The sequence below is a fragment of the Amblyomma mixtum genome, chromosome 10, assembly GCF_055824585.1.
Source record: "Amblyomma mixtum isolate Tamu chromosome 10, ASM5582458v1, whole genome shotgun sequence".
NCBI classification, from domain to species: Eukaryota; Metazoa; Arthropoda; class Arachnida; order Ixodida; family Ixodidae; genus Amblyomma; species Amblyomma mixtum.
The window spans coordinates 56,302,904-56,321,694 of record NC_143021.1 but is presented as its reverse complement, the minus strand read 5'-3'; the positions used below and the strand labels follow the sequence as shown (position 1 = coordinate 56,321,694).

The 18,791-nt window shown below is 48.8% G+C and overlaps 1 protein-coding gene across 1 annotated transcript in view; it reads left to right on the top strand.

Annotated features, from left to right (window-relative positions):
- Positions 1-18,791, top strand: part of LOC149325854 (putative ATP-dependent DNA helicase HFM1) — a 122,717-nt gene that overhangs the window by 12,011 nt on the left and 91,915 nt on the right. Inside the window, exons 4-6 of the mRNA XM_089562779.1 lie at positions 1,273-1,421; positions 9,803-9,871; positions 9,925-10,041. Coding sequence (XP_089418905.1) covers positions 1,273-1,421; positions 9,803-9,871; positions 9,925-10,041 — 335 coding nt within the window. The remainder of the gene's footprint in view (positions 1-1,272; positions 1,422-9,802; positions 9,872-9,924; positions 10,042-18,791) is intronic.

Sequence of the window (18,791 nt, the reverse complement as noted above, 5' to 3'; positions counted from 1 at the left end):
CGGCTCTTCTAGGGTGAAATGCTTGGGAAAAGGGTCTTAGACCAAACAGTTGCCTTGACGGATGAGTGATAAGTTCCCCCGCCAAGCAACCATAAGTCCGCCTCGTGCGGCATAAGCCCAATTTGTGGCCCTTTTTTTTTAGGACTTCTTCCAAACGTACACCCCTAAAGGAAGCCGAGCGCCAGGCCGGCGGACGCTTGTACCCTTTTGACCGGTGGGTGCCCGGCGGTGGGTTTCGAACCACCCACCTCCCGAAGCCGAGACGGGCGCTCAAACCACTAGGCCCCCTTGACCCCTCTTCCGGACGCCCATGGCTGCGAGGAGCGAGATGAATAGTGCGGTCGGACCGACGCGTGCAATCAGGAAACGAAGTAAAGATAAATGGAAACGACCGGCGTTAGCTGGGGGAAGCTGGAAAGGGCGATTTTCCTCGCAGCGACGGAGAAAAAGTTTAAGGGGTACAGACGCAGAATTTCGAACGCTAACAAAAATTTGTTTCACGAGAGTAAGGAATTGCCTTCATACTGGTGAACAGCGCAAAAAAGGCGGGACAACAACAAGACAAGCGCTGGCTATCAACTGGGTTTATTGAAGGACGGAAGGGTATATATACAAAAACATAATAAAAAGAAGTAAGAAGATAGTGTGAAAAGGCACTTCCGTGGCACTTAGCAACAGGGAATTGGCTTACATCACTTCACATCTGACATAAGTTTTGATTTTCACGGCCCTTTTCACACTATCTTCTTACTTCTTTGTGTTATGTTTTTGTATATATACCCTTCCGTCCTTCAATAAACCCAGTTGATAGTCAGCGCTTGTCTTGTTGTTGTCCCGCCTTTTTTGCGCTGTTCACCAGTATGAATGCATACCAACTCGCCCAGATCTCAGCCTTAGTAAATAAGGAATTGCCTTCACGCGAGTTTCAGTCGCAGGAGCTGAGTGTCTCATCATAAATGTAATTTTGAATGTTGGCCAAGCAGCCGCTTCGACTTTTCCACCCGCTCGAATGGCGTCAAGGGGAGCCTCAAATATTGTGACATCATCAAATATTGTCACGTCACTAAACATTCGGTGCCTCCCAGCGGCGCCGGTTTCACGCTGATTTCTCAAGTACGCTGCGACCAACTCGGGAGTTTCTAACGCGTATCCTTGAGGCTATGTCTGCAGAAAAGTCTTTTTCGGACATCCGGCCAGCGACGCAACGCATGCTCCGGTTCTCCAGGGCTGTGTTTATCTGCTGGTGTGGCCTTTGGGCGTCCGCCCGTGCAGTGGCCCCGCTGAAGGCGCTGTGCCGCGAGCGTCTGTCCGACTGGAGCCCCAAGCTGTCCGGTCTGGGCGTGAGCTGCGCCGAGTACACGGGAGACACGGACGACGACCGGGAGCCCCCGCTGGGAGCCCAGGTGCTGCTCACCACGCCGGTGAGTGGCGATCGATGAACTCACGGGACGGTGACGAGTGCGTGACGCGAACGTGAAGGGAAAGTAATTTTTAGCAGCCACCCTTTGGCAGTTTTGTTTATTCCAATGCAGCCACGGAGTCAGTTATTATAGGCTGAACGTCTTGGATTAACAAGGTGGGCTAGTTGGTGTGCATCAGACATAACTTCACCAGCGAAAGCACGAGACACCTGGAGAAGAAGAAGACAGGACAACGCTGGACGAACAACTGAAGTTTATTCGAGAAACGGCCAACCTGTATCAGACAGACTAAAAAAAAAGTCTGTCTGATACGCATGCGTCTTCTGGTGACCTAGGTTGGCCGTCTGTAGATTAAACTTCAGTTGTTTGTCCAGCGTTGTCCTGTCTTCTTCTTCTCTAGGTGTCTCGTACTTTCGCTGGTGAAGTTATGTCTTGGATTAAGTCATATGTGTTGGCCTTATCGCCCTGTCAAGGATCCCTTCGTCGTATTGCCTCAGAATGTTCATTGTTGAGCCATCTTGGGATGATGCCCAAAGAAGAACCACGAAGTCGGAATTGCAGCGAAAAGTTCGTCTGTTAGAGGTCACCCATGTCGGCATTGACCCGAGTACAAATTTCCGTGGCAGCGCGTTCGGGCACGCGTGTCAGTTGTCTTTTTTTTTCTGTCCCGTCGACTCCTCTCTCTGGGGACGTCCGCCAGGCACAGTTGTCTTCCCCACTTCCTCATATTTCGCACAGGGGAGGAACGGGCACCTGGAGTTTCTGGAAACGCGCGGCGCCGAGTTTCTTAATTCACCCCGCATCCCGCGTTCGGGACGGAATCAGACGTCCTTCCGAGGGCCCAACTAGCTCCTTCGCCAACGGCTGTGTGGTGTGCAGCGCCCGCCGCTTGGAACGCCGCGTGCACGGCCTAAGAAATATTTCTTACGAATTCACAGAACTGCATGCGGGTGCTTTCTCACGGTGCAGCGCCTGCTTTCAAGATGCGCATTGGATGCATCACCCACACACTTCTGCCATGCACACATAAAAATCGCAATCATCTCAATTTTTGCGCACGACTGTACGCACGCACAGGGGCGCGCGTGGCGCCCGTTTTGACAACACGTCTGCAGGAACCACTTTGCCCGACCTAGGGAGGGTAGCGAGCGATGCAGCCGCACGCACCAGAGAGAAAATTCAGGGGGCACTTTGGCTCTCTAAAGACTGCTAGACGAAAGCATTTCCTGGCACACTGTTTTTTTTTCTTCATATTTTGTTTGTATTTTATTTTTTATTTTTGTTTCTTTCCCTATCCTTTCTTTTCTGTTTTTTGTTTTGTTTATTTCATTTACGAGAGCCATGCATTCACTAGATGCACCTTTATTCGTGCCCAAACTCTGAGCCTTCATGGCGGAGTGGTAGCGTCTCCACTTCAAATTCCAAAGGCCCCGGTTCGATTCCCAGCCTCGACAGAGTATTCTTTTAAGTAGTGACTCCGAAACGCGGACACACTTGCTAACATTCCTCGGCCACGACAGTGTGAGGCATTAAAACACGATCCAAGAAGCACACCTCTTCGCGCGAAAGCAGTCACATGATCGTCAGAGCTGAGCAAAAACCTTGTCTGTGCAATCTGCATCTTGCCTGTGTATCGCTCGTTGCCATAGCAAGTGTAACGCCAGTGCGGCAAGAATTTGGCCCGGGCGACCCCCGAAATTTGACCTTGGACGATTTGGACAAAAAGTGATAATTGGGCATGCACGACTCGATAGCGACCTCCAAATTTGACCCGGGCCATTTCCGAAAATTTGTTCGGGGCCACCGCCGCGAAGGTTGTTCCCAGCTTTGAGATTTGCGCCATCTCGTTGTCATGGTGTCGGTTGGGGCGTCACCATTTACATACGTCACTGCTCTTTCGCACGTCGCACATCGGTTCGTAAGTGGAGTTAAATCCCGGCTAATTTTTTCCTCCTTAGTACAAGCATGTGGTTCTGCGCCGCCTCTAAGCGACAAAGATTGCCCCCATGCCTGCCGCATCCGGAGATGCTGTCATCTGGCTCCAATCGCCCTATTTTGCCGCGTCAAAGTGCTGCTGTCGTGGACCCTATAGAACGTCGCTGTGAAGTTTGAGCACGAAGGCCTCACTTTCGCTGGCTCTTCACGTGCCGAGCCCCAAAACGGTGGGCGCCTTATAAAAATGGTCTACAGACAGTCTATGGACTTCTTATTGGCTCTATTGACTTCCTATAGATATTCCTTTTTGTGTATTCATTGTCTATGAACTGTCTATAGACAGGAGTCTACTAAAAGTGTATGGCCATAATTATATAGATTGTCTATAGACTGTCTCTGGCATTTGTATTGCTTATAGACTTTTGTCTATGGACAGTGTATAGACTTTATAGACAGAAGTCTATAGACACTCTATAGACTGTCTAAAACTTCTTTTGTAAGGGGCGGGCGGACACTGTACCCAATCGTAGCAGCCATGTTTGGAGACATCTCATTTCCGGGTGCCGGCCTCGCGCGTCGGCTCTTATCAAGAGCTGACCGCCAGTTCACCATTAAACACCAATGCTCGCCTACCGCAGCCTACGCTGCCTCGACGGCGTCCTCCGCGCCCTCAAGCTCGACAATGGACAGGAGGTGGGGGGGTGGGGGGGAGGGGGTGTCCATAACTGCCAGGGTATGTGATCATGCGCGAAGTCAACCTGACGGGACGCTCCCTCCTCGGCGCTGCTTTCCTCCGTCTAGGGACTTTATCCCTTTCAGGCGCCATTTTTCTTTTGACTGAACTCAATTATTTTTTCACCTAAGTCATATATTCAGGCCTCAAGGAAGGGAATTTGTTAGTTTTCGAACGTGAAAGACCAGCAGGTAAGATTTCACAGCGATGTGGAGAATTCCGTACAAAGTGTCAGATTTGTTATAAATATAGTGACATCGAAATGCTCTCTTGTGTCAGTGTCACCCACACTTCGCGCACTTTTACGTGGGAAGCTCCCAGACACCCTTAAAGCGTGTGGGGGTAGCGGTCTCGGACTCAAAGGAGATGCCCTCGACTCAGCGTGGCAAGCTCAGCGGAGACCAGCTACCAAGTGACAAGAGGTTTTTGGGCGTTCGGTGCCCAGCTTTCGCTGGTCGCAAGCCAGAGAATGGGTCGGAGCCAAAGGTTCACGAACAAAACAAAGTTTATACAGCTAAGAGACGATACAGAGGATTTCACAATCACTAGTACAAACATACACACAGTGATTATCAAAGCAATGCAACTCGTGCAAAATTAAACTCGAGAGAGAGAATACTACAATGGCAATATTGCACCTAAAGTGCACTAACACAAGAGAGAGAGGTAAACAAACAAAACACAATTTGTTCACCGGGCACTGCGGCAGTCCGACGACCAGAGTTCCACGACGATGCCGTCCCGCTGACTGGCGAACGTTGCCTCGTTGGTCCGATGCTGGCCTAGTGGTGTTTTCCCGGGAGTCGAACGGGCGCGCTTCGATGAAGCTTAAACGGCGGTCCGGACTGACTGATAGCGGTCAACGCCTTCTTTTATAGGCTCGCTTCCCCGTCTGTTTGTTGTACGCGCCAAAGTAGGCTCGCACATACACGCAGTATCTCCCGTATGGTTTCCCTTCCTTTCTCTCGCCGGCCGCGCGTCCCCATTGGTCAGAGTACGGGGGTCGCATCTCGAAGTTTCGAGCGTGTTCTCGCGTGGCGCCGTCACCGACGTCCGAGTGCAGAGGAGGGGGACATGTCTTAGCGCACGCAAGGCTTCCCCCTCTTCCCCCGGTTATCATTAGAAACGACTCGCACGTTCTAGAGAAATCGGCGTGGATGACTCATTCCCTCGGCGCACGCCGCGTCGGTGAGCGGTGGTGGAGGGGAGAGGGAGCTGCGCCAGCCACGGACACAGGCTAGGCGCTCCGCGGGGGTTTCCTCCTCCCCCGTTCGGGTCGCGCCGGCGAGAGGCGTCCGCGCGGCGCTGATTTTGCTTCTTTGTTTCCAAAATTGCGCCGAATTTTGTGACAGTCAGGTGAACACCGAAGGGATCGTGGAATCGCTTTGTGTTTCGAAGAATCACATTACGCTTAAACTTGAGCAAAAACAATCGATGTTTTCACTAGCGGCAAAATTTGTCTGCACAAAAACAGCGGACAAAGGACTACCTAGCTCACTCTTATGTGAAATATTATTTACTGCATTCTCTGCACGGTACAAAAAAGCAACTTATTTGCAACAAGAAGGATGCTCAATTTGACTGGAATGATGAAATCACTGTTAAATGCTCCAGTTTCCCAGAAAAATCGGTAAGTTTGCCACTTACACAATTGTGTACAAAGCGCCTGAAAGGGATAGGGAGCGAGTGCCTTATAAAACTCGGCCATGAGTGTGGCCGAGAGAAACTCTCCCGTTTTCTCTTTAGGTTGTACAAACCGTAAATAATCCCAGTCGTCTTCTTTCCCCCCTTCGTTGCTCCTATGCGAATGTCCTATGCTTTTCAGCTGTTTACCTCAGGGGCTTTAAGAGTCTAGGCCCACAAATTATAAAACAAGACAAAACATTCCCCAGGGCTACTTGGTTGCGCTGACTGTTGGCTTCCTTGGTACGTGTACCTCCACAAGACACTTGGAGAAACGCTGCTGCAATACAGAATTTTTTCAGGCTTCTATTCACAACCTGCGGAGAATGTCTTGCTTTCTTGCATTTATAGATTAATACTTATTGTGTTTGCTGTCCGGCTACATTCGTATTCTTTGCTTTCGCATTAATTATAGCTGGAGGTCCTTTGCTAGCTTCCGAAGAGTTTCCCTCAGTTTCACACCCGAATTGTACGATCGCGATTTTTTTTTGCAATGTTTTAAGATTTTTGCCGCTCATATTATGACTCCCTCGAGAACATGATCATTGAGTACCAGAGTGCACATACTAGCAACTTTTTATAGCGGGAAAATAAAGAGCAGCTTGTATTTTAATCAGTCAGCATTTCGCAAGCAAAAGCGATATATTGTATCTAAGTGTGTATGCAAAACGCGGTGCAAAAATGGGGAGAAAATAAGTCTGTTAGTTGCGTCTGACGAGTTTGCGTAGCTGTTAGCGCAGCCAACAAAACACGTCTGCGTTTCAGCTGACATAATCACGCACAACACCACCTAATTTAAGAGCATCAAAGCAAACTCCACAGAAACTAACGAGACTCCAATGCGCCATCTGCCGACGAGGGAAGCGCCGAGAGGTGGCGCCACCCGTCCAGCTGTCCGGTAGAGCAATTCAGGATGGAAGCGAACAGCCACGAAAGCCAAGTAGCATAGAGGATATTTTCCTCTTGTTTCTTTTTTTTTAAGTCTGGGGGTAGTGACAGCTGATCCGGATCATGAGAGGGAAATAACTAGAAGGATGAGAATGGAATGGAGCGCATATGGCAGGTTCTCTCAGATCATGAATGGCAGTTTACCAATATCCCTCAAGAGAAAAGCATACAGCAGCTGTATCCTACCGGTACTCACCTATGGGGCAGAAACGTGGAGGCTAACAAAGAGGGTTCAGCTTAAGTTAAGGACAACGCAGCGGGCTATGGGAAGGAAAATAATGATAGGTGTAACGGGCGGAGTGGGAGTGGAAACAAAGCCGGGTTAATCACATCCTAGTTGAAATCAAGAGGAAGATGTGGGCTTGGGCAGGGCATGTAATACGGAGGCAAGATAACCGCTGGTCCTTAAGGGTAACGGAGTGGATTCCAAGAGAAGGCAAACGTAGCAGGGGGCGGCAGAAAATTAGGTGGGCGGACGAGATTAAGAAATTTGCGGGAATACAGTAGCCTCGACTGGCGAAGGACATAATAGGAGAGACATGGGAGAGGCATTTGCCCTGCAGTGGGCGTAGTCAGGCTAGTGATGATGATTATGAATCGATAAAAAAGCAGAAGAAACAGCAACTACCTGCTGCCGATGGAATACGAACCCACGGCCTCCGAATTTCGAATCCGATGCTCTGCCAACTGACCTTCGCCGGCGACTGTCCAATCTCCTGCTTTAAGGGTATTTATCTGCAGTGTTACCTAACCTTGACAGTGTTCACGAGCGCCACCCTCCTCCAAAGCAGCGGGCGTATTACGTCCAGTGTCACAGCGAGTGGCACATGAAACGTGATCGAACGCGGCAGCTGTGCGAGAACCCTTTTGCGCTACCTACGTTCGCCGCTATGGACGAGAAAAATGCGGCACAAACACACTAATAATAATAATGCATTTAATGCAGTAGAAACATGAAATATAGCTGATAGTGCACATAAACAAAACACAAAGTAAATACGCACAGCAGGTATACGCAGCAATAGAACACGCTTGGTGCACAAAACAGCATAATGCACATAATGTAAAAACATGTAGTTCGAAATATTTCATCTCACACCATTCTGTCGCAGGAAATCTTGAAAAGAGGGTAAGTACAGCCTTTGTCAAAAGTTTGGAGCCCAGGGGCTTTGCTTCTGAAGCACATTGGCTGGTTCGTAATGCATCCCCAGCGCTCCAAATTTGCTGAAGGTAAGAAGATTTCTGGTCCTGCCTCCTCCAATTGGTAGGACTACCACGAATGTTACAGGAGTCCCACTGCGAGGCTTAGAAGCAAACCCCCTGGGCTCTAAACTTTTGACAAAGACTGTATCTGTTACATGCGATGGCAGGGCCTGCAGAGAATGAGTGGTGCCTAGCGTCAAGAGATGGGCGACACGTTAGCGATTTTGCTCTGTCAGTGCGGTCACGGCACGGGGAACATTGCAGGGGTGGTGGCAAATAGAAGTCAACCGGGAGATTGGGACGCAGTTCATGTGATGAGGTTAGGTGGGAAAATTGCGTCGACGTGATGTAGCATGTCACATTGTTTTAAAGGGCAGCTGAACCGTTCTTCGAGAATTCAACGTTATTTAAGGATTCAATTCTATGCTGCGTGTAGGTAACGCATGCATTTCAAGTGACGGCATAATCTCTGAACTCTGAAGTCTTTTCACAGCGTAGGATATGTGGGGGGGTGGGAATCTCGGAGATGACGTTACAGACGTTGAGATTTTAAATTTCCTTTTTTTTCACCCATACCCTTCGATGCGGCGTCGTAATTCTCCAAACAACACGCGTCTCAGCGTTTCAGATGTACCGCCATCCCAGATGCCGTCTGTGCTGTCGGGCGTTTTATTGGTGCGGGCGAGGCAATTTTATTTTTGTTCTTTTTAATTTCTCATCATAAATTTTGTCAGACGGCACCGACGAGCGGGTTGTTGCGTGGGCGAGAGAAGATCCCGGATTATCCCAGTCATATAAGAACAGGAACTTATATGACTGAACTTAAATGACTGACTGACTGAACTTATATGAATTATATGGTTCCTGTACATGTAAATATAAGAACCGACTGTCTTGTGACTTGCCTTTTGACACATGCGACCGCATACCCCTTTTTGGATAACATCGGATATCTCGTTGCACACCCTTGAGAACAGAAACAACTTCATAGGCCTTTTAGAAAAAATAACCACAACAATCTTGATTGTGTTCAGAAAATCATTAGCTTGGCACTTGCTGTACACATACAAGATCATCGATCATGTCCCAACCAACACGTGAGTTCTCTACCGCGGCTGTAGCCGGAGGCACCTGAGGTTCCGCGTTCACACTGGTCGGTGAATCTCTGGCCGAACCACCCGATTCAACTTGACCGTGTTCACTGGGAAACTCATAGCTTCTTTATGGTTTCCAAAAATCTGCCAACCGGTTTACCATTGTTCGGTTACGGGGTAGCGTAGCACCTCCGTGCGTTCGTACCACGAAAGTCCATGCGGTAGCTACCAGACCAACTACAGGGGACTTGGTTTTCATGTTCGCAAACTACGCAGTATCACCGACCTCCAGTTGGACGAGATTCCCAGTGCGGTGTTATGATATCGCGCCAGCAATTTTCTGTCCGAATGGTCTTTAGCTGCAAATCACACGACCGTTTCTGTACGGGGCCCGGCAGCTGTGGTGTCATAGGGACACAAGGCGTCCAACCATTAGGATATCGGCAGGGCAGGGGTCTTTGGATTTCAATAACGGGTGATTTGTCGTTTGCACCATCCGTTCTGCTTTCCCACAGGGTCGCGGGTGCCACGGAAGTGGTCGGTGGCTGAAATCGCGGTGCACTCTGTGAACACGAGTAAGCCCACATGGCAGTGGGGCAGGGCATGCTGGCCGTGTTTGAGAGGCGACCACTAAGTATACGGACTCCTGTCAACAGAGGCATATTCCCACCGGAAAGCCCATTAACACAGGACCCGGCGCCAGAAAATGGCTTCGTTCGTATAGTGCGCCGTAAGCAGGCGAACCGTGGCCACTGTGCACATTACATGCGAATGCAACCTCGCAGGAGAAGTGGGACGTGTGCACCCGGCGCTGGCCCGAGGCCGTGCGCCCCGAGCTGGTGCTGGTGGACGAGGTGAGTGAGGAGCAGCCCCCGAGGAGCGGTGCGTGGACTCCGAGTGCGCGCAGGTGCAGACCGTGGCGGAGGCTGGCCGGGGCGCGGTGCTCGAGGCGGTGCTCAGCCGGGCCAAGCGAGGACGGCCCCGCCTCGTCGCCGTCTGCGGATGCGTCCAGAACGCCGACGACGTGAGTGGACACACGTCTGTTGCGGGGGTTTTCTCTCGAGCGATGTTGATCAACTGCCGTTCGTGATCGGAGAGAACCTGCCATATGCGCTCCACCCCATCGTTATTCTAGTTATTTCCCTCTCGTGATCCGGATCAGTGGCCACTACCTGCCCTAAGTAGACGTATTCCCTTACCACTTCCAGGACTCTCTGCCAACTGTAAACTTCCGTTGCCTTCCGAGTAGGCTAAGCGCAACTTAACCGTGCCATCTCTTTTTTTTGTCTTTCCTTCTGTCCTTTGCAGCCACTCCTCTCTATCACTTAACAGCGCTAGAATTACGGGGGCCCGTTACAGTTACAGGGCCCGTTAAAATTGGCTGTGGTTTAGCTCTGGTTAAACCTGGAGTGACCCGATAGCTGCAGCTGGCCCAGTGGAACTCGCTGAGTCGAATTGTAGAGTCAGTCTTTCGCCGCTGCGTTTCGCTGGGCGTTCCTTCTTCACCTTCGTCCCTGGACGTGGATTCACAGTTACTGCGTCCTTTCCTCACATTCGCTTTCTCCATTAACCGACAGCTCGCTTCCGGAAGACTGGAAACTAAGCAAGGTAGTGCCAGTATTCAAATCAGGAAACCGCTCAAATCCGTCCAACTATCGCCCAATTTCATTAACGTGCATTGCATGTAAGCTCATGGAACACATTATATACTCTCAAGTCACCAGCCACCTTCACAATAACTCATTTTTCTTTTCTAAGCAGCATGGCTTCCGCCCCGGTCTTTCATGCGAGACACAACTTTTTGAATTCACTACTGACCTTCATTTGCATTTGGAATCATTATTTCAAACCGATGTCATATTTTTAGACTTTTCAAAAGCGTTCGATCGCGTCCCGCACCGACGTCTTATGTCAAAACTTTCTTGCCTCAATATTGATCCCCTCACACTGTCATGGATTAACTGTTTCCTCACTAACCGGTTTCAATATACCGTCATCGGCGGTTATCATTCAGCAACTCATGAAGTGATTTCAGGCGTGCCGCAGGGTTCTGTGCTTGGGCCCCTGCTCTTTCTCATATTTATCAATGATCTCCCATCCGGCATATCTTCGTCCATTCGTCTATTCGCTGACGACTGTGTGTTATATCGTCGCATTTCCTCTCACGACGACCAGATTATCCTACAAAATGACCTACAAAAAATAGATAATTGGTGTTCCGAATGGTTGATGGAGCTGAACATCACTAAATGCAAATTTATGCAAATTTCACGCAAGCATTCCAATATTACGTATCCTTATTCTCTTCAATCAACTATCCTTTCGCAGGTTGAATCATATAAGTACTTAGGTGTCACAATCAGCAGCAAACTGACGTGGGAAAAACACATCACTCAACTCGTTGCTGATACATCAAAAACATTGGGTTTTTTTAGAAGGTCACTTTCACTGTCTCCGCAATCAATCCGTAAACTAGCATACGAGACTTTCATTCGCACTAAACTTGAGTACGCATCAGCAATTTGGTCTCCTCACCAGGCTTACTTAATTAACACCATTGAATCCATTCAGAATCGTGCGGCAAGCTTCATTACTTCAGATTACGATTTTCACCACAGCATTACCGCTATCAAGTCATCCATCGCTATCAGCCCACTAGCCCTTAGACGCAAAGTTTCTCGCTTATGTTTATTGCACAAATTATATCACAATTTTCCTAACCTAAGCGAGTCCCTTCTAGTCCCTCCTGTGCGCACGTCATCCCGTTTATTCAACTCCATGAGCATCCAACGTTTACACGGATCAACTAATGCCTTTAACAAATCTTTTTTGCCAGCCGCTATTCAAGGCTGGAATGGGCTTCCAGAATCGGTTGTCATTGAAAGCGATCCAGAAAGGTTTAAAGAACGTCTGATGTGTTATCTTGCTGTATAAATGGTTTCATTTCCCTTTCGTGACTTTATTTCTCTTTACGCTTTTGTTGTGTGTGTGTTTTCTTGTTTGTTCTTTTTTTTAATTCTTTTTTTCCCCACCAATGTGAGTCATGATGAATGTACTACTCCCCCCCCCCTTATGTAATACCCCCTCCCACGGGCCTTTAAGGGTCTAATAAATGATGATGATGATGATGATTACGGCCCTTCTTTCTGTTTCTTCTTTCGCTCCCACTTCCTCTCTTCCTCCATAAACGGATGACGGGTGTCCACCGAGACATGCACAGCTGCAGCCACGGGCATACGGCCGAGGTGCGACCACTCTCGAAGAGGCGAAGTGACTGGCGCTGTTGCTTCAAAAAAATATGGAGCATTTTTCGACCGCGATGTCGCCTCCGGGTTGCTTGGCACTCGTCAAACACGTGAGGGCATCGACAGCTGCGAAGATGACCTGCCAAAGTCCCTTCTAGCTGGCTTCCAGGTCTGCCAATAACAACGAATGGCTGAGTTTGGCCAACTTGATTTCGTCGGCAAGAGAAAGGGAGCCGTAATAGACGCCCGTATTCGCTAACTTTCCCGTGGACAGTTTTGGGTTAATATCGCTTGAGGGAGGCCGTCATTGCACAGAAGTCAGATGTGTTGTGTGCTGTGCGTTAGCGTTCGGCCAGAGCTAAATATAGCCATATTTTCTGAACAAGCGCATTTTTCAGCGGCAAGCAGTTTAATGAACGCTACCTGCTCGCATGTCACAAGCTTCCATCATGACTATTCATGTTAGCGCAGATACCCCTTCGGGGCGCTTGTAGTTTTCTGCCGTGCACTGTCAACTAGGAAGACTTGACTACTCGGTGTGCGATAAGGAAAAGCATGAAAGCCAAGATGTCCTTAGTCATCGGAAGACAAGAGCATACTCATCAGTATGCGTATTATATAAAGATATCGCATGGTATTCCAAAGTTGCCTCAAAATTAGAGGTCGTGCCCAAGAAAGTTGGGCCTGTACACAAAAGAAACGAGCCATTCACCCTAATGATGGTATCTAGCTGGTTGCGCGAAATTGTTAACCGGTTTTACAAGAACAGGATAGAATAGCGTCACGGAAGAGGAGACAAGAGAAGGACACACACCAGCGCTGGTGTTTGTCCTTCCCTTGTCTCGTCTTCCGTTGCGCTGTTTTATCCAATTCTTCAAACATGTACCAACCAGCCCGTATTTCGCCTCTTCTCGATTTTACAAGCCCGCATCTCACGCCTTTGCGCCCCTCCGCGGGCGCTATTATCCAAGTACTCTTGCACTTACTGAATGCGGGGTTTAACGTCCCGAACCTGCACTAGGGCTGTGTGAGAGACGCCGCAGGGGAGGGCTCCATGTCCATTTAAAGGGCACGAATGTCTTTTGCGTTTCGCCTCCATCGAAATGTGCTGCCGAGGTCGGGATTCGGTCCCGTGACCTTGGGATCAGCGGCCTAATTCAGTGTCGGTGCTGAAAAGCAGTGACGACATGCCTATCGCCGAGGCGCTCTTCGCGCTCGCTCTTTTCTCTTTCCGCTTCTTCGGGCGCACGAGGCAGACATGACCACTCCAGGAAAAGGAATAGCCCTTATAAAAATGTTCTATAGACAGTCTATAGACTTCTTATTGATTGTATTGGCTTCTATAGATATTGCTTTTTGTCTGTTCATAGTCTTTAGACTGTCTATAGAGAAAAGTCTACTAAAAGTGTACGGCCATAAATCTATAGATCGTCTATAGACTGTACAATAAAAACTGATGGGCGCATTGGTCTGACATGATTTCTTGTGAAACAGCGCAACGGCACAAGGCCAGAGGACAAGGAAGGACGATACACAGCGCTGACTAACAACAGAATGTTTATTCAGTAAGCCATGCTTATAAAGGCGCCAGCGACGTTGGCCTGACATGAATTCTTGTGAAACAGCACAACGGCACAAGGCCAGAGGGGCCTTGACCTCTGGCCTTGTGCCGTTGCGCTGTTTCACAAGAAATCATGTCTATAGACTGTCTATGCCATTTATATTGCCTATACACTGCTCTCTAGGATTTGTCTCTAGACACCGTATAGACTTTATAGACAGAAGTCTTTAGACACTCTATAGACTGTCTAAAACGTTTTTTGTAAGGGAGAAACTGTCGGATTTTCCTAGAAAAATAACGGGTGGAGGCAGCCGCTAGTTGCTAACAACGAAATCGCGATGCACTCGCGATAAGTTGCACGTCGTATCCGGGGTTTGTGACATTTGTACGCGTCAAGCATATCGCGTGCTAGCCGCAATGGTCGGCCGACATGATGCTACGTCAGACTCATATCGGCTACCGAACCATTTAATCCCTTTTGCGGAAGCGCCATGGTGGTAAAGGCGCTCGGCTACTGGGCCGGAGGACCCGGGTTCGAACCCGGCCTTGCTTCGATGGAGGGGAAATGGAAAAGGCGCCCGCATCCTGTGTGATGTCAGTGTATATTAAAAATCCCCAGATGGTCGAAATTTTTTTGGGGCCCTCCACTACTAACCCGCCGCGGAGGCTCAGTGGTAAGGCGCTCGTCTACCGAGCCGGAGTACCCGGGTTCGAACCCAACCACAGCGGCCACGTTTCGATGGAGGCGCAACGCAAGAGGCGCCCGTGTACTGTGCGATGTCAGTGCACCTTAAAGATCCCCAGGTGGTCGAAACTTCCGGAGCCCCCCACTACGGCGTCCCTCATAGCCCGAGTCGCTTCGGGACGTTAAGCCCCAATAAACGAAACGAAACCTAAACCATCATCAATTCAAACACCCGATTTTCTCGTCTCCCTATGACTGCGCGTATCGGCTCGAACGTGACGCGGCGGGAACCGTTTTACAGAGCTGACCCTGAGCCGAGCTTCAGTGTAATCTGACGGCGATTGGCGCCTAGGAAGAGGGGTGGCTGAGTGGACGTCGTGGTGTTGGTATGAGTGACTAAATCAGTCTATAGGCGCAGACACCGGAGCAATCGCGGGCCGAGCTAAGAGGTGGAGGAGCTGGTTCGGCCGCGTGCGCAATGACGCCACAACCGCACTATAAAAAAACAGACTGGGCATCGGCCTCATATGGACACTGCTACCCAAAGAAGCTGGCTAGTTTTTCCTACTTGTTTTTAATCGAGTCAGCGCTTTTCGCGGACCACACGATTCGTTGTCGGACTGCAGATATTGCAACGCTGCTGTCCAGGGCTTGGTATTTTTGCCGAAAGGTAAGCGTGTACACACTCAGCAAAATGTTCACCGCTTAGGATACCAGGTAGGGCTACCACACGCGCATCTGAAAGCCCGATTATTGACCAGAGATTAGTTCACCTTGCGTTAGCATTCCAAAGAAAGATTATACTCGTTATACCAAGTGTTTAGGGAAACCCGCCTCTAATTTTTAACAATATACTTTGAGTTGTAACGATGGCTTCTGCGACACAGTAATTCCAGTCAGGACAGCAGCTTGGGCATGTTGGTTATTCATTCTTGATGGAACAGCGCAAAACATCGGGACAAGAGACAAGCGCTGACTTACAACTGGTTTTTATTTCGAAGAAACATTGCTTCTTATACCTTCTTCACCCTCTCAAAAAGCACATGCGTCGCAACCATATCGTTCAAGCGTCCACAAAAAAGCATAAGACAAATAATCACAGATATTTATAATCACATTTTTAACATGTCAAATTCTTTCTTAGTCAAAGCAACAGACGGCGTGCTGACACAATCGTCGCGCAGACTAGCTATCGAAGCTGCCTCGATTATTTCCCTGACTAACTGGTCTTTGTGATTAGCCAAAGCTTTGCATTTTTGGAAAACCGGTGCACAACTAGTTGAAGGGCAATCTCTGCAATGGATTCCCAGGTTCCTGCAAGCTTGCTCGAAATTATTTTTGTGTTCTAGCAGCCTTTCATTCATGCACCTGCCAGTCTGCCCAATGTACTGTTTACCGCAAGTCACTGGCAACGAATAAACAAGGCCTTCGGTGCACTCCACAAAGGGGGTTCGATGCTTTATCGTGCATCCCTGCTTCTTTTTGGTCGGATCGGAGTTGACTCGTCTGCACAGACTTTTGAGTTTATTAGGAGCTGTCATCACTACATTCACGCCAGCTTTTCGACCTATGCCTTTCAGGCGATGGGAAATATTGTGAAGATACGGAATTGCTACTACCGGCCAGAGCGGAGAAAGCGCCAATGCCCTTCCAATCGGCTCACTCTAAGCTGACAAAGAGGGCTATTGTGAACTTGTGCTTCACGAATGCCTTGAAGAAATCCTGTGTTCACAAAATGAATGTGAGCTTTCTTCGCCAGGCGGAATGGCTTGGCAACTCGGGTTACCCCTCGCACCTGTTGGTATCTGTTGCCAAGCAGATGAAAAAGCACCTGATGCAGGCTAGGCCCGAGCAGCAAGATGATGCACAGAAACAGAAAGAAAGGAGGCCGGTAGTAGCAATTCCGTATCTTCACAATATTTCCCATCGCCTGAAAGGCATAGGTCGAAAAGCTGGCGTGAATGTAGTGATGACTGCTCCTAATAAACTCAAAAGTCTGTGCAGACGAGTCAACTCCGATCCGACCAAAAAGAAGCAGGGATGCACGATAAAGCATCGAACCCCCTTTGTGGAGTGCACCGAAGGCCTTGTTTATTCGTTGCCAGTGACTTGCGGTAAACAGTACATTGGGCAGACTGGCAGGCTGCTAGAACACAAAAATAATTTCGAGCAAGCTTGCAGGAACCTGGGAATCCATTGCAGAGATTGCCCTTCAACTAGTTGTGCACCGGTTTTCCAAAAATGCAAAGCTTTGGCTAATCTCAAAGACCAGTTAGTCAGGGAAATAATCGAGGCAGCTTCGATAGCTAGTCTGCGCGACGATTGTGTCAGCACGCCGTCTGTTGCTTTGACTAAGAAAGAATTTGACATGTTAAAAATGTGATTATAAATATCTGTGATTATTTGTCTTATGCTTTTTTGTGGACGCTTGAACGATATGGTTGCGACGCATGTGCTTTTTGAGAGGGTGAAGAAGGTATAAGAAGCAATGTTTCTTCGAAATAAAAACCAGTTGTAAGTCAGCGCTTGTCTCTTGTCCCGATGTTTTGCGCTGTTCCATCAAGAAGAGTAATTCCAGTGTGGGTGCACATGAAAACAACATTGGAATACTGTTAACTAGTAAGGTAGTTAACTAATTTTTGATATTTACTTATTTAAATACTGCAGTTAGGCGCATGTTTGTAATTAGAGATTTGTAGCGGGCCGCTATAATAGCCATATCATTGGATTTTCGAGGATGTGATTTGCCCTGCTTCAAAAATTTCCGCCAACACAGCGCCAAAAGGCGCTTGCCTTCGAAAAACGCGCCTCTTCGGCGAGCGCAAAACTTCTCCGGCACACGTCACTCCGGGCGCACTTGCCACGTGACCTTCTCCTCTCCCACAGCAGCACGGGCGGGACAGAGTGACGTCACTGGGGGGCGGAGCTGTTTGGCGCTGGAGGCGCGCTTTTCGACTGCACCCCGCTTCGACCCTTGGCGCATACGTCAACAGGGCACGCCCCAGTAAAAAGGCTGCTCCAGATTGCCCATTCACCTCATCGGGGTAGGGGAGCCTAGGAACGCGCGGGAAGATGTCGCCCTAATCGGATGCGGGCACCAAGTTTTTAAAAATTATTCGTAAATTGTTGGGTAACGCAGAGCTTTTGAATTGACTCAAATGCTCACAAAGGCCATCGTCTACATATTTTTCGCTTTAGAATATGACCGTAAGAACGATTCAAGGGTATTTTTAATAACCCGAGTGATATGGCATGAAGTCACATAGACAGTTATCCCCTATAATAATGGTCTATAGACTTCTTATTGACTCTATTGACTTCCTATAGATATTGCTTTTTGTCTATTCATAGTCTATATACTGTCTATAGACAAGTCTATAAAAGTGTATGGTCATAAATCTATAGATTGTCTATAGACATTCTATAGCGTTTGTATTGCCTGTAGACCGTTCTCTAGGATGTATCAGATGTGGCTATCAAGCAAGCGGCCTGATAACATGTCAACGCCCCTTCTTCCTTTCCCTTTCCCTCGCTGCAGCCGCAGCTATAAATCTATGCGCAATAAAGGACCGGGCGTCTTTTCTGGCCTAGCTACTGATGTGTCGCGTCTCTGCATGAAGCGATCGATACATGGTGTCAGAAGTGGCCCGGTGTGCCCTGCTGGATTATTCAAGCAGCCGAAGCAATGGACATCGTGACACCGCCGGGACCACTGCAGTTGACTGGGAATGTCAGAAGAAACTGGCTAATATTCAAGCAGAAGCTGCAACTGTTCCTGACAGCGACGTCGACCGCCACCCCAAAGTCAGCAGCAGTCAAAGCAGCGATCCTTCTAAGCGCTGCCGGCGACGAGGCACTGGACATCTACAACAACTTCAGCTACGCGAAAGATGAGTGCAAAGATGATTACGACACGCTGCTCAAGAAATTTGACAGTTACTTCGACGGAAAAGAAAACGAAGTCTACGAGAGGCATGTATTTCGTATGCGGGTACAAGGTGAGTCCGAGCCATTTGAGCCCTTTGCACGAGACCTCAGAACGCAAGCTAAGCTCTGCAATTTTGGTGGCCTTGAAGAATCCATGGTACGAGACCAGATTGTTTTCGGCACTAATAGTACCCCGCTCAGAGAAAAAATGCTACGAGATAAGAGTCTCACATTGCAGAAAGCAGAAGAGATGTGTAAGGCAGCGGAGACTGCCGCGCAGCAAAATGCTACCTGGTCCAAAGGCGACGTCCACGTTGACTACGCCGTAAGAAACCAGCCTGGTAAAGAAAGGCGGA